Source organism: Notechis scutatus, chromosome 5, assembly GCF_049901735.1.
Source record: "Notechis scutatus isolate UNSWTSFEM ecotype Mainland chromosome 5, rNotScu1.2, whole genome shotgun sequence".
Classification (NCBI taxonomy): Eukaryota; Metazoa; Chordata; class Lepidosauria; order Squamata; family Elapidae; genus Notechis; species Notechis scutatus.
The window spans coordinates 81,315,644-81,343,610 of NC_142013.1; the positions used below are offsets into that span (position 1 = coordinate 81,315,644).

Sequence of the window (27,967 nt, forward strand, 5' to 3'; positions counted from 1 at the left end):
TCTGGAAGATATATTCAGAAATCAATTCCTAGTTTTAAATTTTCTATGGGTTTTTTCAATTCTGAGAATATCCTTACAATGCAACTAGCAATTAATAAGGGTGGATTTAGTTTTCTGAATCTGGAGCTTCCCTGTTGTCAAATATTAAATATTGGAAACTAGCACACCTATGTATGTTTATAGATATGAAACTGGACTCCAACAAATCAACACAGCAGCAACTGGAGCTTAGGGTTTTAGTGATTTGGTTGGATTTCTATAATGTTTGTGCTTCATACTTGCTTTCTAAGCAGTGGGGTCTGCGGGAAAGAGAGGTGGCGGTTAGAAACCAGCAGTTAGTATTAATTTTATTTGGGCAACTTTGGAATATATAGAACCTTTGTTGGATGAACAGTATTAGGATCAAAACATACCGGAACTCTAGTATCTCTGTTCAGTTAAAATTATTGGAATGAAAGGTTTAATAGAAGAAGATTTGACCCTTTTTCCATGCTAGATTGATTTTATAGGAATACCCAACTTTAAAAAACCCAGTATACCTTTTAACAATTGGGGAAAAGATGGTGACATAGAGAAAAGAAAAAATAATAATTGTACCATGTCTCTTAATTGATGGTGCTAAATTTCTCCCTGTTGCTTTTAAAAAAACAACAACTAGATAAATTAGTGTATGTGAATAACTACAGAAATACAGTTAGCTCTTGACTTAAACAACCAGAAGAAGAAACTGTTCTTAGTTTTTGGGGCTGTAAACAAGATGGGGAAGGGGGAGAAATGTATTTCAGATTTGTGTCAGGATTCCAGCAGTTGCCCTAATTAAATCATGAGCCTTAAGCCAAGCTTCAAAAACTTCAAAGGATTTATTAGGAGCTAACATGTCAGAATGACCTGTAGGTAACCAATTCTGAGACACATAATTCACTGTCACCCTTGATCCTGGTTTTCCTTCACCCCTTTGGGTATATCATAATTCATATTCTACAACAAAACATGTTCATAACCAAGAGTCATCAATCACGTTCTCCAATTAGAGATTTGCACGGCAGAAACTCCGGTTGCTTAGTTATAATCTTTGGAAGATAAGAATGGAATGCACTTTCGTTTCCAAACTGCTGCACTGCTCTTTCAAATTCCTTTCTCCCCCCCCTCCTTCTGTTCATGGCAACTCTAAAACAGGCATAGAAATGTTTTATGAGTTGACATTCGGCTCCTCTCACTTCTTGAAGGTGGACCTGTACAACACAAAAAGAAAAACAAACTGAGTGCAGGTATAGAACTTAGGGTTGCGAACCCCACCCAGGCTTGGTTGGATTTTCTGCATGGAACCTTGCTACAAGGCGATAGGCTTGGATGTTCTTACTCTTTACCCAAGATGCCCCTGATAAGAGGTAGCCCTTCCACTTGATTAAATATTGGAGTTGTCTCCTGTGCCACCTCAAATTGAGGATTCACTGCACCTCGTAATAGGTTTGGCCTCCTATGACCATGGGATCTGGGGGTTCATAAGATAGGGGTCTCAAGGTCGATCCGACCATAGGTTTTAAGAGGATACTATGGAATACCAGGTGTATTTTCCCTAGTAATTGGTACAACTTCAATTGCACTGTGACTGGGTTGATGATCTTTACTATGGGGAATGGTCCCATGAACTTTGGCCCCAATGTCTTGCTAGGGTATCTTAACCTCAGATATTTGGTGGAGAGGTAGACCTTCTCCCCCAACTGGAATGACCATTGTTGGGCTCAGTGTTTATCTGCCTGTCTCTTATAGCTCTGTGCCGCTTTTGCCAGTGCTTTTTTGACATTCTCTCCAGTTGCTTTCAGCATTGACATTCAATCGGTCAGGCTAACTGAGGAGGGGGGAATCCTTGGATACTCAAGCATTGGGACGAAGTCCATACTGCTCACTACTTTGAAGGGGATTAGTCCCACGCTACTGTGAATAGCATTATTGTATGAGGCTTCAGCAAAAGGCAGGAGGTCCACCCAATTGGACTGCTGATAATTCATGTAGCACCTCAGGTACTGCTCTACCATGGCATTCAATCTCTTTGCTCCCCCATTGGTGCTTGGATGAAAGGACAAGCTAAGGCCCTGAGACTACCCAATAGACCGCAGGAACTCCCTCCAAAATTTGGCCGGGAACTGGACCCCTCTGTCTGAGATAATTATCCGTGGTACTCCATGTAGGCTTCAGGATGTGCTTTAGGAACAGCTTGGCTAACTGGTGGGCTGAGGGCAGTCCGCTGCAAGGTATGAAATGTGCCTGTTTGGAAAATAAGTCTATTTCAGTCCAGATCATGGTGTTTCCACCACTTTTCAGCAACTCCACTATGAAGTCCATTGCAATCTCCTCCCCTGGCCTCGTCAGCTCCGCTACCCTCTGTAGCAGTCCAGGGAGTTTTCCTGGTTGTTTTTTCATCGCAGCACAAATGGTGCAACTCATCACATAACTGTCCATGTCTTTCTTTATGTCAGGCCACCAGAATTGCCTCCGAGCTAAGTGTAAAGTCTTTAAGAACCCGAAGTAGCCTAGTGGTTTGGCATCATGGTTTCTCTAAAGGACTAGGATGTGTAGGGATTCTGGAACATACAGTTTTGTCCCTTTCCAAACTAGGTCATCTCTTTTTGTTAAAATATGTTGATTGTCCCAAAACCAGGAGTCTGCTAGAAGTTTTTACTTTCATAGTTAGGTCGTCTGCGGGTTGGTCTTGCTGACTGCGGTATTGTTTGGTAGTTACTTGCGTAGCTATTTGGGTAGGGGGGATGATGGCATTTATGACCTCCTCCCTTTTGCATTTGTACTGAGGCATGCAGGAGAGGGCGTCAGCCAAAAAGTTTCTCCTGCCCGCCAGATGTATTTTAGCATGAAGTCGAATCAGTTGAAGTATTGAGCCCAGTGGACTTGTTTGAGTGATAGTTTTTGCAGGTCCTAAGAGCTTCCAGATTTTTATGGTTGGTCCAGATTTTGAATGGTCTCTGCCCCCCCCCTTCCAGCAGGTGGCACCAGGTTTGCAGTACCCATCTCACCACGAAAGCCTCTTTTTCCCATGCAGCCCATCACCTCTCTGTGTCTGTGAGCTTGCGGGAGGTGTAGGCGCAGGGCTCTAGGCTTCTTTAGTCATTTCTTTGGAGTAACACTGCTCCCACTGCCACGTCACTGGCATCTGTTCGAATGATGAAGGGTTGTTTGGGGTCAGAATGCTTCAGCACTGGTTCTTTCGCAAACAGTTCTTTCAGTGTTTCAAATGCTTTTTGGCAGGTTAAGGTCTCACTGTAGGGGTTGCCCTGAGCGGGGCTTCATTCCTGAACTCCCTGTCTTTAGGAGGTTCATCATGGGTTTGGCAATCCTCACAAAGGAGGGGATGAATTGTCAGTAGAAGTTTGCGAACCTTTGAAGCTTTGTAGCTGTCTGTAGGTGTGAGGGGGCTGCCAGCCCAGAATGGCTTGTACTTTGGCTGGGTCCATCTCTATGCCCTCATTGGAGACTTGGTAGCCCAGGTAGTCCAACTGTACACAGTGAAATTCATATTTTGACAGCTTGACGTGCAGGTTTGCTGCTAGAAGTTTTTCCAGTACCTGGCGGACTAGGGGTATGTGGTCGTCCATCGTCTCAGAATGTCATTCAAGTAGACAAGAACCCCCGTATAGAGATGTTCGTGTAGCACCTCGTTTATTAATTGTATGAACACAGCTGGGGTCACCTGTAGTCATGACTTTGAATTGGAAGCTCCCTAGGGGTCAGTTGAATGCTGTTTTCCATTCATCTCCCTCCTTGATGTGCACTCAATAGTATGCTTCTCTGAGATCTAATTTGGTAAAGACCTTCCCTTTGGCCAGGTGAAATAGCATCTCCTTCATCAGTGGGAGGGGATAGATCAGTGCTTCCCAAACTTTTTCAGTCCACTGCCCCCTTGGTGCTACAAACACATCCTCGGTGCCCCCGACGCAGGGGTGGGATTCAAATTTCTGTGGACGTGGCCTAATTTGAGGGTGTGGCTTGCTGGTCACGTGACTGGCTGGTGTGGCTTGCGGGCTGGGCATGGCTTGCTGGTCACATGACGGGGGAGGTGTGATTTGGTGGTCATGTGATTGGGTGGGTGTGGCCAGGTGACTGGCAAACCAAATACAAGTGCTCCTCACTTAATGGCTGGTTGTTTAGCAAGTGTTCTAATTTATGACTGGCCTCCCCAGAGATACTTGACCCGGTTTTAGCCATGCACACACATACACGTGACACACTCCCTTCTAACCCTGCTGGAGCAGGTCATTGCACTAGAATCAGCAAAGCATCTCTGATTAGATTCTAGCAGTGAATAACATCTAATCAGAGATGCTTTGCCAATTCTGGTTGATTTGTTTTATTTGTATCTCTTTATTTATGTTGCTGAATTGCATTGACATGTGCGTCCCTTCTTGTGCACAACCCAGAAGCTTTTGTGATTCTTTGCAGCAAAAATTACTGACCTCTGGCTTTGCTCTACTTTTCAAACATGCCAACACTGCTGCGTTCTAGGTGCTGGCCCCACAGGTCCACCCCATTGAGCCCACTGCATTGGAGGGACCTGCCCAAGCAAGTCAAGTCAATGGGGTGAGCCTGAGAGAGGGAAAGAGAGAGAAAGAAGAGAGAGAGAGAGAGAGAAGGAAGGAAGGAAGGAAGAGAAAAGGGAAAGAAAGAAAAGGGACAAAGAAAGAGGGGGGATGGAAGGAAGGGACAGAAAGAAAAATAAATAAAGAAGGAGGGAGGGAGTAGAAAGATAATGAGATATCTATTCTAGCCCAATCACCTGCTCCAACAGGGTTAGAAGGGAGTGTGTGTGTCTGTTCTTGTAATTTACCAGTACATTTTGGTTTTGCCTTCTTCAGAATTGGCACTGTAATACATTGGGGAAAAGTAATTTTTAGGGTGGAGATCTGGTCCAATGGATCCTGTTTAAAGCCTCAACAAAATGTGAGAGTTTCCTGATAGTCTTGACCATGTTTTGTCCACAAAACCTTTAATAGAAGCCAAAGAGGTTTCAATGTGGAAAAGAGCCTCAGTCTAAACTAGGCCTCATTTCAATCAGATGCATCAGATCTCTCCCTCTCTCCCTCTCTCTCTCTCCCCTCCCTCCCTCCCAGACTGGCTTTGCTCTACTTTCCCAATGTGCCTGCAGGGCTGTCACTTCGAACATGGATAGATGGATGGATGGAGAGAAAGAGAGAGAGACAGACAGACAGAGACAAGTAGGTAGGTAGGTAGATTAGTAGATAGATAGGTAGATAGGCAGGCAGACCTTTTGGATGAATGTATGGATAGATAGGTAGGTAGATAAGTAGATTGGTAGGTAGGTAGGTAGATTTATATTGGTAGGTAGGTAGGTAGACAGAAAGACAGATAGGCAGGCAGGCAGGTAGGTAGGTAGGTAGGCAGGAAGAAAGGCAGACAGACATTTTGGATGGATGGATGGATGGATGGATGGATGGATGGATGGATGGATGGATGGATGGATAGATAGATAGATAGATAGATAGATAGATAGATAGATAGATAGATAGATAGATAGATAGATCTATATTGGTAGATAGGTAGGTAGGTAGACAGAAAGGCAGGCAGACAGACAAGCAGACCTTTTGTATGTATGTATGGATGGATGGATGGATGATGGATGGACTGACAGACAGAAAGAAAGAATGCAACAGCGGTGGCACTTTGAGAAAGTAGAGCAAAGCCAGAGTGGGAATTGAAGTCCACACAAGTTGCCAAGGTTGAGAAACACGGGCTGAATATATCAACCCAGCCATTCTGGTTTAGAGTTTAGCATGCTGTTTGATTCCAGCTTAGTCAATGAATAAACCATGGCTAAGATCTTCCTGCTCCTTAATGCAGCTGCCCCTCTGCCCCTTCTGCAGCCCCCTTTCGCATCCAATTTTGCAATGCCAACTTCCCCAGGGCAGTGATGCAGCTGACCTCACCCTCTTTGCTTCAACCCAAGGTCCACTTCCATCAGGCCAAGCAATGGGAGGTACTCTGCACATGCTTAGAGACTCCCAACTTCAGTGAAGCGTTCCACCCATCTTTATGCTCCGCCAGGAGGAGGAAGGCGTGCGGAAGCAGCCCAGACCAGCGGAGGCAGAGGGAACGATCACTTGGAAACTAAGCAAGCAAGCGCAGGGCTTGGTCGGAAGAACCGGGCTGCAGAGGGAGGCTAGGTTCTAGGTCTGGGACGGCCACACAGAGCTGAACCGAACTGAGCCACGCACCTTGGAGAACCTCAGCTGCACCCACCCACATCCTGTGCGCAAGCCCGGCTGGCTGGAGAGGTGGAGGCCAGGCAGGCGCTGCACGCTCCCTTGTTCTTTGGGGAAGGGGGCCCTAACGCTGGACCACCCACCCCTTTCACTGTGCGCCTTGGGAGAGTTTTGCTTTCGGGCCTTCTGGCACGCCTCTGCCATTTCCACCGGAGAGGGCAGCCTGCAAGCTTAAGGCACCCTCTTTCCACCACCTCCCACCTCCCCCCCAGGCTTGGCAAGGCTCACCGCATGTGGGTTCTGCATTCGAGGCGCCGGCTACGAAGCGATGAAACAGTCAATGGGCTGCGTAGCCGGCAATCAGTGAGAGCCTGTGGGGCCGGCACCTCGAACGCCCCCGCCACATCTTAGCACCCCCTACTGGCCCCCTTGCCTCTTACCGCCCTCCTAAGGCATCCCACCGCCCCCCAGGGGACAGTACCGCCCACTTTGGGAACCACTGGGATAGATTGTGTACACACAGTCCATTGATAGCCCTAAAGTCTACACATAATATCATAGTCCCATCTTTTTTTTTTTAACAGGACTGGGGCTGAGACCCATGGCTTGGCTGGCTTGATGAACCCTCTTGCTAGGTTTTTGTCTATATATTTGCACACTTTTTGCATTTCCCAGGGCATCATCATGTACATTTTGGATTTTGGTAGTTTTGCCCCGGCAATGACTTCTATGGAGCAGTCTGTCTCATGATGGGAAGGTAGGATGTCACACTCAGTCTTGCTGAATACTTCAGTGAGGTCCTGATATTCTTTTGGGATCTGTCCAGCCTCTGGGGTTTTGTCGGAGGTGGTTGCCAGTTGTTTTGGTGAACCCTCTGGGAGGGTTCCCTCCATGGGTGGTGCTTCTATTTGATGGTGAGGAAAGGGTTGGGGTCCCTTTGCTATCCTCAGTCTGTGGTAACCCCCCTGCCACCAGACGGTCAGGCCCCACTTGTCTAGCCAGGAAAGTCCCAGTATGACTGCATCTGTCATTCTGGGAGCCACTACGAATCAATTTTTTCCCCAGCGATCCACTAGCTCTAGTCTCACTGGTTGGTTAACTGAGTGACACCTACTTGTTCGAACCAGATTGGGTGGACTAGCTTTTTCTCTCTGATCCCCAGTTTCAGGACTGTGGTTAGGTTGAGGTAGCTTCCCACTGATTCTCCTGAATTCACAGGTGTGTTCTGTGATGAGCTGAGCTCATCTTCTACAAATGAGTCATCCTCTGCTTCCTCAAATCTGGTCTCTACAGTTGTAGGAAGTCATCTGCGTCATGTAGTTGGAGGTTCCTCTTCTTGTGGAGGGTGTCAAGTCATCCTCTTGCTTCTCCCTCTAACACCTCAGAAATGGCATTCATCATGATTCTAGGGGAGGAATAGAGGTGTCCATAGCATTCTAGGTGGATCTCAGCTGAGTCAAGGAATAGAGCTAGCTGGTCTAGGTCCCCATCAAACTTTCCCGAACTGGGGCAGTTTGTAGAGCTCTGCTCCTATTGCCCTCTGTAAGCCTGCACTTGAGGTGGCTGACCTTCCTCCCCGGCTCTAGTTTGCACAGGAGGAGGGGGCTGCCTGCTGCGTGGGAGAGGCACTGGTTGTTGCTGCGGGCTCTTTCTTCTTTTGGTGAGTAGGGAAGGGGGGCTGTGGTCTCACCTGCTCCTCCTCACTTCAAAAGGCTCTGTGGAAACTGCTCTCTGTTTTGGCAGCATAACAGGCCATCATCTCTAATGGTAGCCCCATCAAATTCCTCCCTCAGCTCCTCTATGGATCTCCCCAGGGATCCCGTCAGGAGCTTGGGTCTCTGGCCTGTTCCCACATCCAATCCACTCATCCCAGCTCTGAGTGAGCTGGGGCCTTCGCTCATTTTTGGCCCGGGGATAAGGGAACTCAACTTCCAAAACTTTGGGGAAATTTTTTTCCACCAGTACTCATCCGTTTTTCTTTCTTTCACTGGATCAGTTTTCTGTGCTTCGGCTGAAATTGTGTTGTCAGGTTTCATTTGCTTCTGGCTGGAGGCCAAGCCTGTTTCTGCTTGGGTCGCCTGGAGCAAGCTTTCTTCTGATAGTCCTCCCTCTGCCACGGCCCTCTGACTTTCTCTCCATGCACCCCAGATGTCGGGGAGCAATGGAAGAGTTCTGGACTCAATACCCCAGTAATGTTGATCAATTATGAGAATCGGCTAGCTGTCAGGATTCCAGCAATTGCCCTAATTAAATCATCAACCTCGAGCCAAGCTTCAAAAACTTCAAAGGATTTATTAGGAGCTAACATGTCAGCATGACCTGTATGTAACCAATTCTGAGACACGTAATTCACTATCACCCTTGCCCCTGGTTTCACCCAACCCTTCTGGGTGCATCATAATTCATATTCTACAACCGAAACATGTTCATAGCCAAGAGCCATCAACCACATTTTCCAATTAGAGATTTGCGCGATAGAAACTCCGGTAGTTTAGTTATAATCTTTGCAAGATAAGAATGGAATGCACTTTTGATTCCAAATTGCTGCACTGCTCTTCCAAATTCCTTTCTCCCCCGCCCTTTCTGTTCATGGCAACTCTAAAACTGGCATAGAAATGTTTTATGAGTTGATAATTTGCAGGATTCTGTAAATGCTGCTTTACAATATAGTGGAATTAGCTCCCCTGGTTATGTTTCCAATCTGGTCTGTCTCAAAAGGCCAATAGGTGCAGAGATTTTTTTTTCCTGTAAAACAGTACGTGGGATAGCTTTTCAGAGATTCTGTGATGGATGGTGGGAGAACAGCCCAAGAACTTCACTTGACTAAGCTCCAGGGGCCAACTTACTCCATTCCAGGTCAGGTCAGGAAATAGAGTTCATACATTTGACTGGAACCATTATTTACTGATCTAGATTATAATAACATAATCTTAAAAGCTGACTCAATCAATTTGGTCTATGACCAAAATAGAATCCATGTTTTCCATTTTCTTCCTCTTATACCCTCTATCAATGAGGATTGAGACAGCATGAGCTGCTTTCTCAGGCTTTTTAAATATAACTATTTTTGCATTTCTGTGGCTCTAAATTACTTCGGAATTATTCAATATACTTCGGGGCAGTCCAAAGCAGCAACAAAGAAAAGACATGGAAAGTTTGTTTGTTTATCATTTGTTTATATTTCCTATTCCTAAACTGCACGTCTCACTCAGAGAAGGCAGAATCTATCCCAAAGCCCCTTTTAAGCTACTATGGTAATCATCATTTTCCAAAATATAACTGCTGCTCACTAGACACATGGAAAGCATGTCCAACAACAACTGCACTTAGAAACAGTGACTTCTCCAGGAGCCCATCCCTTTTGCCTTATGAAATAGAAATCATTGCAGTATTACAGCACATACATTACTCTTCCTGGGCATGTATGTGACTTCACAATCCAGAGACAACAATTGAGTTAATGTTGCAGATACAATCAGCTTCCCCCTCTCCTGGAGACACCACTGCTTAGAAAGCAAGTATGAAATACACTCACCATAGCTTCACAAATAGGAATCCAACAAAATCAATAAAAAACCCTCTAAGCTCAAGTTGCTGCTGTGTTGATTTGTTGGAGTTCAATTTCTTGTCTATGGAGGTGCACATGTGTGAATAATTCTTTCTTCGTGCATCACCTGCTATAGATTTTGTGTGCATGTGTGTGTCATAAAACCATCCTTTCTCCTTTCAGGAATCAGATACATCTTCTACCATTCCAATGTTCCCTTAGACTAACTTGATCTAACCCGAGAATCCAATCTAGTCAATTTCATAATCTCACTTTCAAAATGCCTGTAGAAAATTGGCAAGTGTGATTTCCCCTGTTTATATAAGTAGTATGAACTTTCCTTCCCACATCCTACACGTAAATCAGATAATACTAGAGAATGAAACATTTGGTACTCTACAATATATGGAAGCTGTGGTTATAGAAGGCTTATTGTTATATACTTTTTGAAGTATAATATCACCAGGAGGAGGTTACAGCATGCATTGCATGTTCTCTGAATGATACTGGTCCTAATACTGGTAGAATATAATAGGTGTTTCCAGGGATGGGATTCTACCAGTTCGCACCTATTCGCTAGAACCGGTTAACATTCTAAACAGTTCGGAGAACTGGTTGTTAGAAGAAATTACCGGTCTAATCCTGTAAGGAAGGCAGGAAGGAAACATTCTGGTGTTGCTTACAGAAACTGCCTCTCCGTTAACCCTTATTACATTCTTGGCAGGACTAGACTTGCTGTCTCGGGAACATCTCTGGAGTTTTTCCCCCCTCCTTTGCTGGTACTTTGCTTGTGTGGAGTGACCATTCAAAGTTACAATGGCACTGAAAAAAGTGACTTATGACCATTTTTCACACTTACGACTGTTGCAGCATCCCCACAGTCATGAGAGGTTAGGCCAGGAGATGCGTGCCTCGATGTGAGCGATAGTGAGTTGGCCATGCCCAGCCAGTCACATGACCACCAAGACATGCCCACCACCTAAGCCACGCCCACAGAACCGGTTGTTAAAACATTTGAATCCCACCCCTGGGTGTTTCCCATGTCTTTGCAAAACTGAGGCTGGTACAGGTCGTCCTCAACTTAAGATCACATCTGAGCCCCCAAATTATGATGCTAAGGAAGATATTTATTAAGTGAGTTTTGCCCCAACTTATGACCTTTGTTGCCACAGTTGTTAAGTAAATCACTGCAGTTAAGTTAGTAACAAGATTGTTAAGTGAATCTGGTTTCCCCACTGACTTTGCTTGTCAGAAGGTCGCAAAAGGGGATCATGTGACTCTGGGACCATCCTAAATCTGAACTGGTTGTCAAGCATCTGAATTTTGATCACATGACCAGGAATGCTGCAATGGTCATAAGTGTGAAAAATGGTCATAAGTTACTTTTTTCAGTGCCACTGTAACATCAAACAGTCACTAAATGAATGATTGTAAGTCGAAGACTACCTGTACTATGGCAAAAAGCTCTTGTCATGTCTATTATATGGGATAGTTGTGTTGTTTGCTACCAGTTGCATAACAGAAGCAATCAAACCTAATGAATACTCTATTTTTCTTGGACAGCTAATACTTGTTTACTTGTTCTCAAATATACCTTAAAATAAGGATCTGTGGAATATATATCAAAATTACTGATTTGTAGCACTAAAAATTTTATGTGGGAAGGCCATTAACTAAAAATAACACAAAGGTTGTTTTTCTACGTCGAACAGTTTAGCCTCTTTTTGCTCCTTATACATCTATCCCAGTTGTGGTGTGCCAAAAGCGTGTGCACGCCAGCACCCACAATGCACTGCACCCTGCACTCCTGCGCATGTACGCACAACACCCCCCACCCACCCCCTTACCTGCACTGTGCATGCACATGCCTTCCAGCTAATTTTCGGCCCGTTTGAAGCCGTTTTCACCCTTTTGGAGGTTTGAGGGAAGCCTCTGCAGCCTCAGGAGGCTGAAAACGGGCCCGTTTTGGCACTTCCGGAAGGCCCATTTTTCGGCCTCCCGAGGCTGCAGAGGCTTCCCTCAAGCCTCCAGGAAGGCAAAAACAGCCTCCCCCGGGCTCCAGAGGCCCTCCGGAGGCTGAAAACAGGCACTTCTGATATTTCCAGAAGGCCTGTTTTCGGCCTCCCGAGGCTGCAGAGGCTTCCCTTGAGCCTTCGGGAGAGTGAAAACGTCCTCAAACACGCCAAAAATCAGCTGGGAGGCACATGCATGTGCAATGCAGTTATGTCTGCCTGGGGCTCGCGTGCCTGCACAAATGGCTCTGCGTGCCACCTGTGCCACAGGTTCACCATTACGAATCTATCCAGTCTACGCTCATAAAAGATTATGAAGTTTTTAATGAGTGTCTGAGGGAAAATCAAAAGTTTCAAATGAAATAATTGATCTCTTGGAACTACACCCTCTCATCCATCTAGGAAAGGTCTTAAAAAGAGAGCGCATTTATTTCACAATGCTGTCCAACTTAAATGGCCAGAAGGTCATTTTATAGTGGCTCCACTCTCAAATTAATAATCATAGGGGAACAGTTATCTAGCACAATTGCTCTAGTATGGGACCTTTAGCATCTACAGTATGCGGAACTACTGAAAGAGACCACCTGCTGGATCAGAATGAGGTATCATCGATACGTGATGATGTTCAGCTATGTGCTGTATTTCTATCCCAAGTTGGTGTTTCAAGATTGTCACATTCTGAGTGGGAAGAAACAAGCTCAGGCTAAATCCTAGCAAGTCAGAATTGCTGCTCATCCATAAACATCTTGATTTCCCTGAAATATTAGTTACAACTGTGATTCTGGATGGGGTCACTCTTCTGTGAAGGAGCAAATCCGTGGAGCTTCAGAGGGTGTGCCAGTTATAATTTACAGCGGAATTGGGAACTCTACTGCAATGAATGCATTTGGAATTACCTTTGAAGACAACCCAGAAGCTACAGCTGTTGGCAGCCAGGAGCCACCACTGTAAAGTAACACTTATTTTGCAGTCTGGAATAGACTTCTGGGCCCAATTCAAAGTTCTGATTATAATCCATAAAACTCTATAGAGTATCACACTAGGCTATCTTTGGGTAGCTTTTCTTTTCTTTTTTTAATTAATTCTGTCAATTCTATTACATCATCTACAGGTGAAACTCGAAAAATTAGAATATCGTGCAAAAGTTCATTTATTTCAGTAATGCAACTTAAAAGGTGAACCTAATATATGAGATAGACTCATTACATGCAAAGCAAGATAGTTCAAGCCGTGATTTGCCATAATTGAGATGATTATGGCTTACAGCTCATGAAAACCCCAAATCCACAATCTCAGAAAATTAGAATATTGTGAAAAGGTTCAATATTCCAGGCTCAAAGTGTCCCACTCTAATCAGCTAATTAAGCCATAACACCTGCAAAGGCTTCCTGGGCCTTTAAATGGTCTCTCAGTCAGGTTCAGTAGGAATCACAATCATGGGAAAAACTGCTGACCTGACAGTTGTGCAGAAAACCATCATTGACACCCTCCATTAAGGAGGGAAAGCCTCAAAAGGTAATTGCAAAAGAAGTTGCATGTTCCCAAAGTGCTGTATCAAAGCACATTAATAGAAAGTTATGTGGAAGGGGAAAGTGTGGAAGAAAAAGGTGCACAAGCAGCAGGGATGACCGCAGCCTGGAAAGGATTGTCAGGAAAAGGCCATTGAAAAATGTTGGGGACTTTCACAAGGAGTGGACTGAGGCTGGAGTCAGTGCATCAAGAGCCACCACACACAGACGGACCTGGACATGGGCTTCAAATGTCATATTCCTCTTGTCAAGCACTCCTGAACAACAAACAACGTCAGAAGCGTCTTACCTGGGCTAAAGAAAAACAGAACTGGTCTGTTGCTCAGTGGACCAAAGTCCTCTTTTCTGATAAGAGCAACTTTTGCATCTTATTTGGAAACCAAGGACCCAGAGTCTGGAGGAAGAATGGAGAGGCACACACTGCAAGATGCTTGAAGCCCAGTGTGAAGTTTCCACAGTCTGTGTTGATTTGGGGAGCCAGGTCATCTGCTGGTGTTGGTCCACTGTGCTTCATTAAGTCCAGGGTCAACGCAGCCGTCTACCAGGAGAGTTTGGAGCACTTCATGCTTCCTTCCGCAGACGAGCTTTATGGGGATGCTGACTTCATTTTCCAGCAGGACTTGGCACCTGCCCACACTGCCAAAAGCACCAAAACCTGGTTCAATGACCGTGGGATTACTGTGCTTGATTGGCCAGCAAACTCGCCTGACCTGAACCCCATGGAGAATCTATGGGGCATTGCCAAGAGAAAGATGAGAGACATGAGACCGAACAATGCAGAAGAGCTGAAGGCCGCTATTGAAGCATCCTGGTCTTCCATAACACCTCAGCAGTGCCACAGGCTGATAGCTTCCATGCCACGCCGCATTGAGGCAGTCATTGCTGCAAAAGGGGCCCAAACCAAGTACTGAGTACATATGCATGCTTATACATTTCAGAGGTCTAATATTGTTCTCTGTACAATCCTTGTTTTATTGATTGCATGTAATATTCTAATTTTCTGAGATTGTGGATTTGGGGTTTTCATGAGCTGTAAGCCATAATCATCTCAATTATGACAATCATGGCTTGAACTATCTTGCTTTGCATGTAATGAGTCTATCTCATATATTAGTTTCATCTTTTAAGTTGCATTACTGAAATAAATGAACTTTTGCATGATATTCTAATTTTTTGAGTTTCACCTGTAGATACATGCTTCAAATCGCACCTCTTTTTTATGAGCAAGATGTTAAAGCTCCAACTAACAAACCCAAGCAAATCAGAACTCTGAGACTTGGCTCCTTCTCAAAGGTCTTCTTTATTGAGTACATCATTTTGGTACAGCTTCAATGGAAAACCAAATCTAAATGTTTCCCGCGGTTTCAGTATAATTAAACTAGGAAATAACCCCATTCCCAAGTGCCATGGGTCACATCTGGGTTAATTGGCGGGCTCTTCAGGCACTCCTTCCCCAACTTATCTGTTGCCACTAGAGATGACCTTGGTTTTCAGGAGAAAGTTATTTGTTGTGTCTAATAATGCATTCCAACCTCCTTCCCCACTTTCCCCTTGAGGTGGCATCTGAGGAGCAGAAAGAAGGCTTGGCCAAGTTCAGTTCGAAGTTGACACAGGAGGGATATGGACCAGAAGGGGTTTTCTCAGTTATGGCACATACTCTGTGGAATACATTTTGTAGTCCTTATTAGCACAATCCATTTAGCTAGCATAATTAGTGTGTAGTCACCAAGTTGTAGAAGAACTTTAGGAGTTTCAGAAAAGTTGGGGAAGAACTTCAGCAGGTTTCAGAAAGATAATCATTTTGAAAAGCACATCATATTAAATTGCATAGAGAAGAATATAGTTCTTAGAATGTTAAGACATTCAACATATTAATGATAGTATATTTTACCTATAAAACTGTGTAAAACATTTATGAACAAATTGACTATGTATATTTTTTATTTACCAGTAAACATATATAGAACTTCCCTAAAAGCTTGTGTGCCACACTATAAATTGGCTGGTTGGTCTTTATTTGGTATGTTTCTCATCCCGTAGCAGTTGATCAGTATAGTAGAGCAGGACTCCCCAATCCCTCAACTGCAGTCCACTACCAAGCCTTGAGCTGTTCAGAACCAGGCTGCAGAAGTAACAGGCGAATGCACACCTGCACACATCCCTTGCGCGTGCAGTGGGCAAGTGCATGTGCATGCTCCATTTGCAGGCATGCATGCATGCATGTCCCCTGCTCACATGGAACTCTCCCCTCCAGCCCTCCCCATGCTCGGCTGGTGCACAAACTCGGAATGGTTGGAGAACTTTGTAGTAAAGCACTGATGTATAAAATGTATATTATATTTGCTTACTTGCATGATGCAAATAAGCCACGCATTTTGAAATATAAACACATACTATGTCTAATATATTATGTAGCTATTCTGTCAAAAATAGTTCAGTATAAAACAAATTATCTCTTCTTTCTGCCTGCTAAAGCATAAGAACGTTCTGCTAGACATCAAGGACGTTTATCCTTAAACAATTCCTTTCAGTATCTGTATGATTTGTTTTGTCTGCATTGCCTTTAGTCTAATAGATATATGCGAAATAAAAAGTAGAGCCCAAACTTCTATCACTATAAATACATAAAGGTTTTAAAAAGTAAAAAAAAAACATATTTTAACGGAGCTCTCTTCAATAATTTCTATACCCGACATTGGTTCTAGTTAGCTATGATGGTTTTCAAGACAAACTGCTCACACAGTCCTGGTGTAATATAGTGTGTTATCATGACTCAGGTGCAAGATTTGGATCAGGAGACTTGGGTGGAAAATGAAGGAACTCTATATCGACTTACAGCCATTCATTTAGTGACCATTTGAAGATATAACATCACTGGGAAAAAGTGACTTACGACTGTTTTTCATACTTACAACTCTTGCAGTATCCCCCATGGTCACATGACCAAAATTTGGATGCTTGGCAAATTGGCATGTATTTATGATGGTTACAGTATCTCAGGATTATCTTTTGTGACCTCTGACAAGCAAAGTCAGTGGGGAAACCAGATTCACTTAGCCATATTGCTAACTTAACAACTTCAGTGATTCCCTTGACAACTGTGGAAGACTAGGTTATAAAATAGGGCAAAACTCACGTAACAACTGTTCTGTGTTTAGCAACAGAAATTTTGGGCTCAGCTGCAGTTGTAAATAGAGAACTACCTATATAATCCACTGAGACTTCTAATGAAAGGGGAAGGTGTATGCAATTAATAGTAACTGCAAATCTTCACCTTCGCCATGCTATTTGCTCCATTCACATTCACCATGCTTTTAGCCTATTTAGCACATTGGTTAATTTAAAAGGAAATAAAGAGGAGGCTGCCATACTGATAAGCTCTGGTCTCCAATATTTTACTGCCAAGAATCTCTATGGAAACCATGGAGGGTCCTTACATTTTATTACAGATGCTGACTGCGGTGCCTTCAAAGTATACTTATAAGCCAAAAAAGAAAAGAAAAAGAAAAAGAATAAAGGTACAGTAATTGGGAGCATGCAGCGACGGCCAAAACTTTGAGGACTGGTCATAAGTACCGCTTGTGTAGTGCTATTGTAATCTTGGTCACTGAAGAAGTAGTCATAACCTGAGGACTATCTGTAAACCGGGAAAGTATGGCACATTCTGAAGCAAGGTGGGTTTATAGGAGGGTAGGTAACATTTGTTACATTGGACTTTCCAACTTAACCCATATTTTCTAGGGGCCCAGTTTTGTGAAAAGGAAAGCATCTCTCCCAAATGCTGCTGAGAGAGTGATACAACATGTTCCTAATTTGAATGCTTTGCTTGATGCAGTATGATACATTTCCTCTGTCCCTCTTTTTCTCTCTATTATTCAGATACACAGTGTCAGAAACCTGGCTTAATCTAAAATTTACCGTACAATAAAAATCAGTGACCCCCTACTTCTTTCACATCCAACAAAGTTTAAGAAAAAAGCTATTTCACTTTCAAGCATTCAACATAGTAGTTTCAGAAGGAATAGCTTCTTCTATAGTAGGAAACACAAGGGAGATGAACGAAAGCTGCAGTCCTATATACATTTTGTTTAGAAATAACCTTGAACTCAATGGGGCTTGCTTGTTACACAAGGTTAGGCGGTATAAGCCATAATGAAAAATTTTGAAACAAGACCTCCGAAACCATGTCACCAATGGCAACCAGCCATCTCTTGATATGTCTCCTATGAATTTTCAGCTAACTGAAAAATAGTCAGAGAGATTGTTTTTTTCTTGCTTTGTGTAGGGAAAGTAAAAATATTTGACATCTCTTACATTGGTCAAAATAGATTTCCTACTTTCTGGAAATTGTAACATTAAAAAGAAATAAAGAGTGGTAACACAGTTTACAATCTCATGATTTTTCTGTTTTTGTATCCATCCAGTTTATATATTTAACATATATATTTAGCATGTCAAATATGCAATGAAATTGAAATATAGTATTTAATTTGCTTTTTAATCTGGCTACAGTCTGAAATTGTAAAAACTTGGAAGTAACAAAATCATTTCCAAAAAATTGTTACAATGGAAAAGACAAGTAATTGCACTGTTTTCTAGCAAAACCCTCACAATGGTTTCTGTTCCTATTTTTATACCTTAGAAGTGAACCATGTTGTAATAGAATGGCATATACTATTATTGGAAAGCCAGTATTAAATCTATTTAATCTATATAAACAAACAAACAAATAAATATATTTAAATACATTGATGGTTAACCATATCAAGGGGAATTTGCTTCTTCCTTTACTCCTAAAGTATCCTGTTTATGCTATTGGTTTTGTTATGTTTACATATTTTAATGCAGTCAATGTAGGGGTAATACTGTACTTATTGGAACAGTCAATCTTCATTTCTACATTTTAACAAGGAACATATATTTTCTCTTTATTAGTACTTAAGCCAGCAACCAAGAATGAATTACATAGATTCCTTATCTGTACTAAAGCAGTTGCTCCAAGACATTGTTGATCATAAGTTCTTGTGATGTTTTATATTTACTTGCAAATGCTGTACTGATATCACAAAATGCAAATTCCCACAGATGAATTACACAAATCTTATTTATCTCTGAAGACTTGTGTGGCAAGTTAATAATACAATGCATTAGGACTGCATTTAACAATATCAGTTTGAACATGTTAGATTATTGTAATGGTCATTCTTATAAACTCTTCTCTAAATACGATTTTGGAATAATTGATTCAGTCAACAGCATGTGTAATTGTCATAAAAACATTAAACCCTTCTTTATGGTCAATAATTGGTCAATATTGATAATTAAAAAACACAACCATGTTTCTTTAAAAGAATACTGTCTATCATCTTTGTAGCTATTAACTCATGTTAAAGAAGAAAATAGATCATAACAATATTCTCCTACATTCTTTGAACTCCCACTGTAGTTCAGGCTGTAGTTCAGGATGGAATCTTATGTGAATTTTTTTTTTAAATGTGCAAAGCTATGATGCAGAATAAGAGCTAAAACAGAAATTGACATATTTCCATTAATACTTATCAGAACTTCTTGAGCATAATTGATATAGTAATACTTCCTTACAATTTTATATAGTCTTTTGCCCCCTTTCCCCCAAAAACATTGATAGGAGCCATGTGGAGCAATGGTTAGAATGCAGTATTGCAGACTAACTCTGTCCACAACCAGGAGTTCAATCCTGATTGAGTTATTATTGACTCAGCCTTCCATCCTTCTGAAGTCGGTAAAATGAGGACCCAGATTGGAGCAATATGATGACATTGTAAACTGCTCAGAGCGTGCTGTAAAGCACTAAGGAGTGGTATATAAGTCTATAATATATAATTGCTATATGTCTGAAGAAAGCACTAAGCTATGGATCTGCAAGGAAACTATTTCCTTCTAAAAAAATTTTTTTAATGTCATTATACTGCTTCTTTTAGCTTAAACATCTAAGAACTTTTCAAATGTATTTATATTGGTCTCCCTTTTTCCCCTCTCTTTTCAAAAAAGATATGACTTACCTTTTCCATTCTGCCATGCTGTATACCATGATAAACTGAGGAAAGATGTGATGAAAATCAATGCAGTGGCCACAGTTCCATTTCGGAGCCTCATCTCATTTCAACATCACACTGTTTAGATTTGACCAAGGTTCCTCATTCAAATTTTGTGGCTTAAAGACCAGATATTCCAATGAATGTTAGACAGTCGCCCAGTCATTCCTAATCATTGTAAAGCTGGCAAACACATTGTATTACTTAAAGTCTTGTTGCTGTAGAATGTAGTTCTTTAATCTGTTATGTTCTGTGAACAAACAATAGTAATTTCAGAATGAGACCATACATGAGATATCAATAGTAAATCAAATGCAGTATATTACCTTTAAGAGACAAAACTCTGAATAATCACCTATTCAGATTCTTAGTCCTGCCAAAAATCTATTCAATTGCTCCTATCATTGGCAAACTTGGGCCAGGCCCAAAATAAGTGCCGGTAATATCCATTAAACCTATACTCCTCACTATAGTCTTCTCCTCACACAATGCCTCAGATGTTGCCTCAAGTGGTCTTGGAGACTGGAGGGCATTGAGTCTCAGTCTCTTACCACAGTAATGCTCACACTGGGTTTATGTTCTGAGGCAGCATCTGATTGGGCCAGCTTGCTATTAGCATAACAAAAGAGGGTTTTTTTGTTAACTGCATGATGCACAGCTGCAGTTTAACAAGCAAGTCTCCTTGATCACTTAAGGCAACATCTGATTGGACCAGCTTACTGACAAGATTTTTTTTAAAGGTTGATTTGGATTTTTTTGAAATATGCAATGAATAACCAGAGCATCAACAGAACAGCTGCAGAAACATTTTTTTTTTTGGGGGGGGGGAATCTCCCCAGAACTTATGCCCCATGATCTAATGTTAGCATCACTTAAACATAATATTTTCTCTTATCCTCAAAACTGCCTTTCCCCCCTTTTCCTAAGGGTCTGAATTATTTCTAAATGGTAAGTTTTAGATTTTAATATGGCAAAGTAAATAAAACACTTTTAACACTTGCATTTTGCTCAGAAAGGGATAGTATCTAAATCTGTCAATTTATTTCTTTTGTAAACATCCACACTTTTGCAGTCTAACTCATGTTTTAAATGTTCATTTAAGTATGACTGTGATGCTTTAGCATTTTGCCAGATATTTGGAACAAAGCTTGTTATGTAAACATGATGCTCTCCTAATAAATTACTAATTTCAATTTTAAATAGGGTTATGGGGAAACAGTAATGAAAAACAAACATTTAGAAAAATAAAATGAACATGAGAGTCCAGTACAGGTAAAGTAACTAACATCTTTTCTGCCAAAGTGCATTAAAGTGGTAATGGAGTGCTTTAGTAAACACAAATGTGCATGCCTTCTTTATGACACAATTCCCAGCCTATTGCTTAAAGCTTCCATGTTACTATTTTGCTTTTGGGAGAAGAAACATTCCCTACCCCCTATCCCAAGTAAATGATTCATTTGAAGAAGCCTGGAAAACGCAGGTGGCTTCTGTTCCTTCCCAGAGGAGAGTGACAGTCCTTCTATAGGTGAGAGCTTTCCTTTAACTTTTTCACTAGCTTTGCAAGCTCTGGGTTCCATTTCTATCCTTTATGAAGTCAGATTGCCATATCCTGATATGGAAGAAGAGTCTTCGTTCAGCTAGTTAAATTTCTCCTACCCACTCATTTCTTTTAGACCAGTTGAAAAGATTGAGAAGGACCATGAATTATCATTTCCCAGCATCCAGCCAGGCTGCTCTGCTTACCAATGGTTTATAATTGTGCTTATACCAGGCACACAGCAGGTTCAGAAGGCTGAGAAGGAAAGGACAGAAACCCCTAGCTTTCATTTTATTTCCCTGGTTGAGAAACCGGTTGTGCGAGTAGAAACTGCCCTTGACGTCTTTTCTTACATCTTTTTAAAGTCTTCCAAATAGCAAGGGTACAAAGGAAGGACAGAGAATTCCACAGGTAGGCTGGCTTTGGAAAAATCACAGTGGCGTCTGCCCATTGGTACATATGTACGTAAGGACAGATGGACGGACACACACACACACGCACACACACGAAAGGAAGTTAGTCATGTTAGAGGAAGATATCCATAATATATTTCCTTTTTGTGCTAATATAGAAAAGGGCTAGGAGATATTTGGAAATATTCCTAAAGGAAAGAAGAATTTCAGAAAACAAAATTAGACTGACTCGATGCAAAAATAATTAAAGTTAGCTCCTACTGAAGTTAATAGAATATTTAATTCACATTGCATTTTGCTCCCATTTCATTCAGCTCAGGATCCAATATCCAAATCATCTAGTTCAGTTCCTTGCCTAGTGTCGCCTACACAAAATAAAAATTAAATGTAAGGACCCAGCCAAATGCAAAAAAAGATCTAAGAATAACTTAGACCCCAATTTTAGAAACTTGAAAAAGGGATACAAAACTCCAGATATATTGATATATTCCATGCATGTATGTAATGAGCAGTTAGCTTATTCAAATACCTGTTTTCCATTATGAATCTCCTCGCCAATTCTATGCCAACTTCAATTCATCCATACTGGCATTACTTTGTTTAAAGGTGTTTATTATTGTAATTATCAAAAGATGTGGTCTAGCACTCTAGCTGATTCTTCTGTGTGACTATACAGAGATATAGTAAAATATATCCAAACATGCCAAACAAAAAAAAAGAATTTGTCAACAGTAAGAAAAAAGGAATGCCATATGGTTCCAAGGGGCACATATTAATAACATCACTGTTTATAACACTACAGTAAAAATAACATCACCAGTTTTGAAAACATGCTATTTCTCACAAACTAGGGATGATTCTTTGCTGTCTTATACTTATCCACCATGAAGGTGAATCGGTGAATATTATCCCATTAATGAAAAGTATAACCTTAATAAGGCTTAGCACAATTAAGTTCTACTAGGAGCTTTTCCCTACTGGGAGCTTCCCCAGAAAACAATTGATTTTATGATAGTTTTCCCAGATCTGTATTTTTGTTGTCCTGTAAAACTATTCCTGCATTAATGCAGAAGGTCTAGAAATCATTTAAATGGAAAAAATGGAATTGATAGGGTTAGGGTTTGCAAAATAAAGGATGAGCTATTTTTCCCCCAACTAGATTTTACTCTCACTGTTCAATTAGGGGATTTATAGTAATTATGTTTTTGTTTTGTTTTTAAACTTCTCTAGCTATTTTATTTGTCCCTTAAATATAATTAAATGGGTCCATACAGCAGACATGCAGGGAATTAAGCAAACACTATTTTTAATAGATCTGTTTTAAAATGCTGACTGTAATATTTACAGAGCAAGGAATTTGTTTTTCCATACGTATCTAGCCACATAGAGAGAGATGCATAATATTTTAACTGAATGGTGTTAATAGTGTTGAAAAAAATCCAAAGGAGTCTGGTAGCACCTTTTCTGATTACCAATTTTTATCGAAAACCATATGCTTTCAAGAACTGCAACTCCATCTGTTCAATAATGTATGCCTTTCAACAAAACTTGTTAGCCAAAAAAGGTGCTACTCGAATTCTGATTTTTTACCACTACAGCTGTCCTCTTACAAGGTCAATAGTGCTGAAGTTTGTCTTTCATGTATTCAAGCTTTTCTCCCTTTTCCTACAAACCCCCCCCACTCCCGAAAATAACATATTTTCTTTTGAAACCTGGCATCAGAATTTCATTTTTTAAATGTGTGCCAATGTGTTCACAGAAAAAAAAAATGACAATAAAGAATATCTTATCTTATTATAAAGACTAAAAGTATGTTACTTTTATAAATACATATAGTGCACAAGTGTTTATATGTAAACAAGTTCCAATTATTCAGGATAATTTAGTAGTACCACTGTATTCAATAGGGCCCAAATAAAATTTAGAACTGCAGTCTAAAGTAGCTTTTGAGTGGAATGGAAAGTGTAGCACAAGAATAATGTAACAGAGGCTTGAGTTTAATATTGTTACTGCAAGACAAATACTTTCTGACTGAGCTTTCAGTGGCTATAGCTCTACTAGAGCTACCATGAAGGAATGTGTTGGTTTAGTTCTCAAATGCAAACAACCCTTATTCTGGTAGCTTTTCCCTATTGACGTATCAATATATAGCTAGTGGTTTTTTAAAACTGTTTTTAAAGTGTCTTTAAAAAAAACCGATAGCGCTCATATATATTACAACCTTATCTTTATTCACGGGTATGTGTGTGTCTATCTGTTATATATAATGTTAGAATAAATTTATAGTTTAATAAACTGCATACTCCTACAAGAAAGTTAATACAATATAGGCATTAGGAACTATTTTATATATAGTGCATTCAGAAAGTATTCAGACCCCCTTTTGTCAATTGTTATGCTACAGCCTGTTCTACAATTGTTGAAATTCATTTTTTTTCTCATTAATCTAGACTCAGTACCCCATAATGACAAAGTGAAAACAGAATTTTAGAAATCTCTGTAAATTTATTAAAAAGAAAAAAAACTGAAATATCACAGTGGCATAAGTATCCAGACGCTTTGCAACAACAGATGAAAGGTGAACAGGTTGAACAACAACAAGGTGAAAGGTGAACAACAGATGAAAGGTGAACAGATGAAAGGTGAACAGATGAACAGGTGCCTGTTGCTGACCTGTTTCTACACCTTGATTAGAGTTAACTTGTGATAAATTAAATTGATTATTTCAAAAAGGACACATCTTTCTATAAAAGGCCTCACAGCTGACAGTCATGAGGTCCAAGGAACAGCCTACAGAGCAAAAGCAATGGGGTCCAAGGATTGAGGGAAAGCTGCCTGCAGAGCTCAGAGACAGGGTTATTGCAAGGCACAGATCTAGCTACACTAAAATTTCTGCTGCACTGAATGTTCCTAAGAGCACAGTGGCCTCCGTAATTCTCAAATAAAGAATGACACAACCAGGATCCTTCCAAGAGCTGGTCGCCCAGTCAGAGTGAGCAATTATGGGAGAAGGGCCTTAGTTAATAAGAGAGGTGACCAAGAACCTGATGGTCACTGACTGAGCTCCAGAGATCCTATGTGGAGATGGGACAGAGTTCCAGAAGAGCAACCATCACGGCAGCTCTCCACACATCTGAGCTTTATAGCAGAGAGGCTAGACCAAACGGAAACCTTTCCTCAGTGCAAAACACACGAAAGCCTGCTTGGAGTTTGCAAAAAAGCCTCTCAAACAGAGAGGAGCAATATTCTCTGGTCTGATGAAACCAAGATTGAACAGTTTGGCTTCAATTCCAAACATTATGTCTGGAGGAGACCAGGCACCACTCATAACCTGCCCAATATCATCCCAACGGTGAAGCATGGCAAGGGTGCTGAATGTAGATTAATGAGAAAAAATGAATTTCAACAACTGTAGAATCAGGCTGCAGCACAACAAAATTGACAAAGTGAAGAGGGGTCTGAATACTTTTTGAATGCACCACATGTAAAAGTCTCTCTCTCTCTCTCTCTCTCTCTGTGTGTGTGTGTGTGTGTGTGTGTATTCTTAAGTTTTTGCGGGTACTTACATGCATGGTATTCAGCTTTGTTCGGGTATTTTCCCACGTCATTGTAGTTGTGCTTTTAAAGTTGTAGCAACGTTTCGGCAGAATCTCATCTGCCATCATCAGGCTTATGTATTGGGTTCTTCTGTGTGTCAGGCTTTTACAGCTGTTTCTGTTTATTGTAACCCAATACACAAGCCTGAAGATGGCAGATGAGATTCTGCCAAAACGTCACTATAACTTTAAAAGCACAACTATTAGGATGTGGGAAAATACCCAAAGAAACCTAAATACCTGTTCTCTACCTGTTACTATTATTAAAAACAATACCTGAACAAAGTTGTGGTCTAATTTAATAAGTTACATACTCCTACAAATAAATTAATACAACATAGACACTAGAAGCTATGGTATCATACGGACATAACTATTTTAAAAAGTGCCAGTGTGGTCAATTAGGATTGGGGAATTTAAAAATGTATCGATTAACTGAGCTAATTGCCCAGTGTAACTGTGAAATATATATATATATAAATGCAAAAAATAAATAGCGTTAGCACAGAGCTGCAAGAACATCAGGAAGATGGACAACTAACATTTTCAGACAGTGTAATCAAGAAAAATAATGGATAGCTTAAATATTGTTTTAAATAAAGCCTTTTTTAATTACTTTTAGATGAAAATGCAGAGCAAAAATAATCCAAAATAAATCTTGGGCACATAATACCGGTGTGAAGTTTTTCTTTCTTCCACTTACAGAAAGTGACTCTCTCTCAACCACACCTATTTCTTCACCTCTTTCCCTACCCAAGAACTTAATATAGCCGCTTTCTTGCGTGTAAATCCATCTCGGTTTTCTACACTTCTCACAAATTTTATACAGATCCACAGCAACATCCTCTCCTAAACCCGCTTGTGTGGAAAGGGGTGACAGCCCACAGACAGACTGCCGGTTCCCAGCATACACACCCTCCACCCACGCGGCGCCACCAAAATATCTCCCCACCTACCACCCACCTTTGAGGGGGGGGGATGAACTCCCCACATGTCGCAAAGTCGGACACACGGCAGGCTCGGCGCCCGTCCGCCTTTTCTCCGAGGCGCAGCTCCGGGAGGGCAGCTTGTCCCCCGACAGGCGAGTTTCCCCCGCGCCCTCACCGGCAAGCACAGACGCGCAGCTCCCCCTCACAACCTCCGACCGTCCTTCCACCACTTTCTTCCCTCCTTCTTCTCTTTCCTACCTGTATCTATCCGAATGCGTGAAAGAAATAATAATTAAAAAAAAAAAAAAAACCCGAGCTGCCGCAGTGAACGGTCCATTCATTCCCAAAGCCGACCCGCGGATGTTCTCAAGGCGAGCATGAAGAGCCGGCCTTGTAGCTTCACCTCGCCCCCACCCCCCACCCGCCCCTCCTATTTGCCACCCGCCCCGGTTGCACCCTCACCCGAGGCTGTCATTCGGGGCAAAATGCCCCGCCAGCTTCTCTCCGACCTCCGCCAAATCATTCCAAGGCCTCGGTAGACAGCATCTCTTTCCTCCCCCTCGCTCCCTCAGGTGAATGCGTCTCTTCCCCCGCCCCCCACCAACCCAACCCATCCCATCACCCGCCCCAGATCACAGCCCGGAGTAGAAAATAGCTACATCGGGACGCTTACTCCGTCCTCTCCTTCTCGACGCTCACCTTGGACCGCAGAATCGCCGCTCCTGCACGGGGACTCCAGCGTGCGCAGTTGCGACGGAATCCCCGCTCCCCGTTAATGCCGCCGTCACCCGAGGGAGAGAGAAAGAGGCTGCCTTCTGGATGGCGCGCAAGGAGAAAAACCCCTCCCAAGGCAAGAGTTGACTTCAGACACCACGAGCCTCCCCGGCTAGGCTTGGGGGAGTTACCCGCCTCCCTTCACTTACTCGCACTGCCATTGGCCAAGACGAGCCGCATAAGTCGCCAATGAACAATCTTGGCTTGAACGGACCCTTGCAACCGATGGGCTTGCGAAGGTGTCAGTCCCCTTACTCGGGCCTTATATACAAGTCTCGCGAGTTTTGTTTTTCTTTCTGTGGAGGTGCGGGGTGGTGGAAAAACGAGGGGTTCCGCGGGGGATGCTTGCTGCCTTCGCTTGCTTCTTACTCTCGCGTAAGGGCGCCTAAGACGGCACGGCTCCCTCGCTGTTGATCCCACCTAATGTATACCCCCAAAAGCAGATTTGGAGGGTCGGATCACAGCGACAGCAAACGGATAAGTAGCAGGAACAGTTCGTCTGAACATCCTTCATCTTATCTGAGCTGCGTGTTGCTATTCCTTTCTGAGCTGTCTTTTACCCCAGGGGTCTCCAACCTTGGCAACTTTAAGCCTGGAGAACTTCAATTCCCAGTTTCCAGCCAGCTTTGCTGGCTGAGAGTTAATCTCACAATAAGGGAACCTGTTTTACCCAGTACTCTGTCGTCTCTATGTTGAAAAAAAAATTGTAATCTTACCCAAGAAAGGGGTGGGAAACCCGACACGTTTGCTTTCAAGTTCTTTGGGTCAACTAGAAGGCAATTAGTTCTGCTAAATGGCTTGTTTGAAAGATCTGTTTGAATCTTAAAATAATAGTTTGGAATAGAATTAAAGAAAATCATATAGTAAAAGGTTTTGTCTTAGGACAAAAAGAAAAAGGAGGGAAAAAAAACCCAAGTTCCATGGAAAAGGCTCCAACGTGAAAAAGGAGGAAGGACAGAGAAGAGGAGGGCTGACAGCAAGTTGGATGGATGGATTCAGTTAAGGTGGGGATGAGTGCAATATTGGAAGACTTGAAATACCAGATTAGCGAAAATCTATGTCATTGATAGAGGTCGAAAACAACTTGATGACACACTATTTAAAACTTTCCTTTAGCCAGATTATAGCTTCTATATTGCCTAAAGGCACCACACATAGCTATTCTAAGAACTTTTTAATTTGTTTTTTTTTTTTTTAAAGTTCTGTCTGTACAGAAGCCAAAGAAAAATAGTGGGAAGATTAGAAGCAGTACTGAGCCTTTCCCTATTAAAGTGCTGCCCATTTCTCCCTGAGTTACGACAAAACAATATTGACATAAAATTTGTT

The 27,967-nt window shown here is 41.9% G+C and overlaps 1 protein-coding gene across 4 annotated transcripts in view; it reads right to left on the reverse strand.

The window, feature by feature from the left end:
• Positions 1-26,719, reverse strand: part of MGAT4A (alpha-1,3-mannosyl-glycoprotein 4-beta-N-acetylglucosaminyltransferase A) — an 87,346-nt gene extending 60,627 nt beyond the window's left edge. For 2 of the 4 annotated variants that reach the window (XM_087967139.1, XM_087967137.1), the window contains exons 1-2: positions 26,567-26,719; positions 19,360-19,642 (exon numbers count right to left, since the gene is read on the reverse strand). In XM_087967139.1, the coding sequence (XP_087823265.1) occupies positions 19,360-19,453 (94 nt within the window). In that variant the 5' untranslated portion in view covers positions 19,454-19,642; positions 26,567-26,719. Of the gene's footprint in view, positions 1-19,359; positions 19,643-26,125; positions 26,236-26,566 lie in introns of those variants that run through there. The other 2 variants (XM_087967140.1, XM_087967138.1) reach the window with 1 other exon arrangement.
• Positions 26,720-27,967: the final 1,248 nt, after the last annotated feature.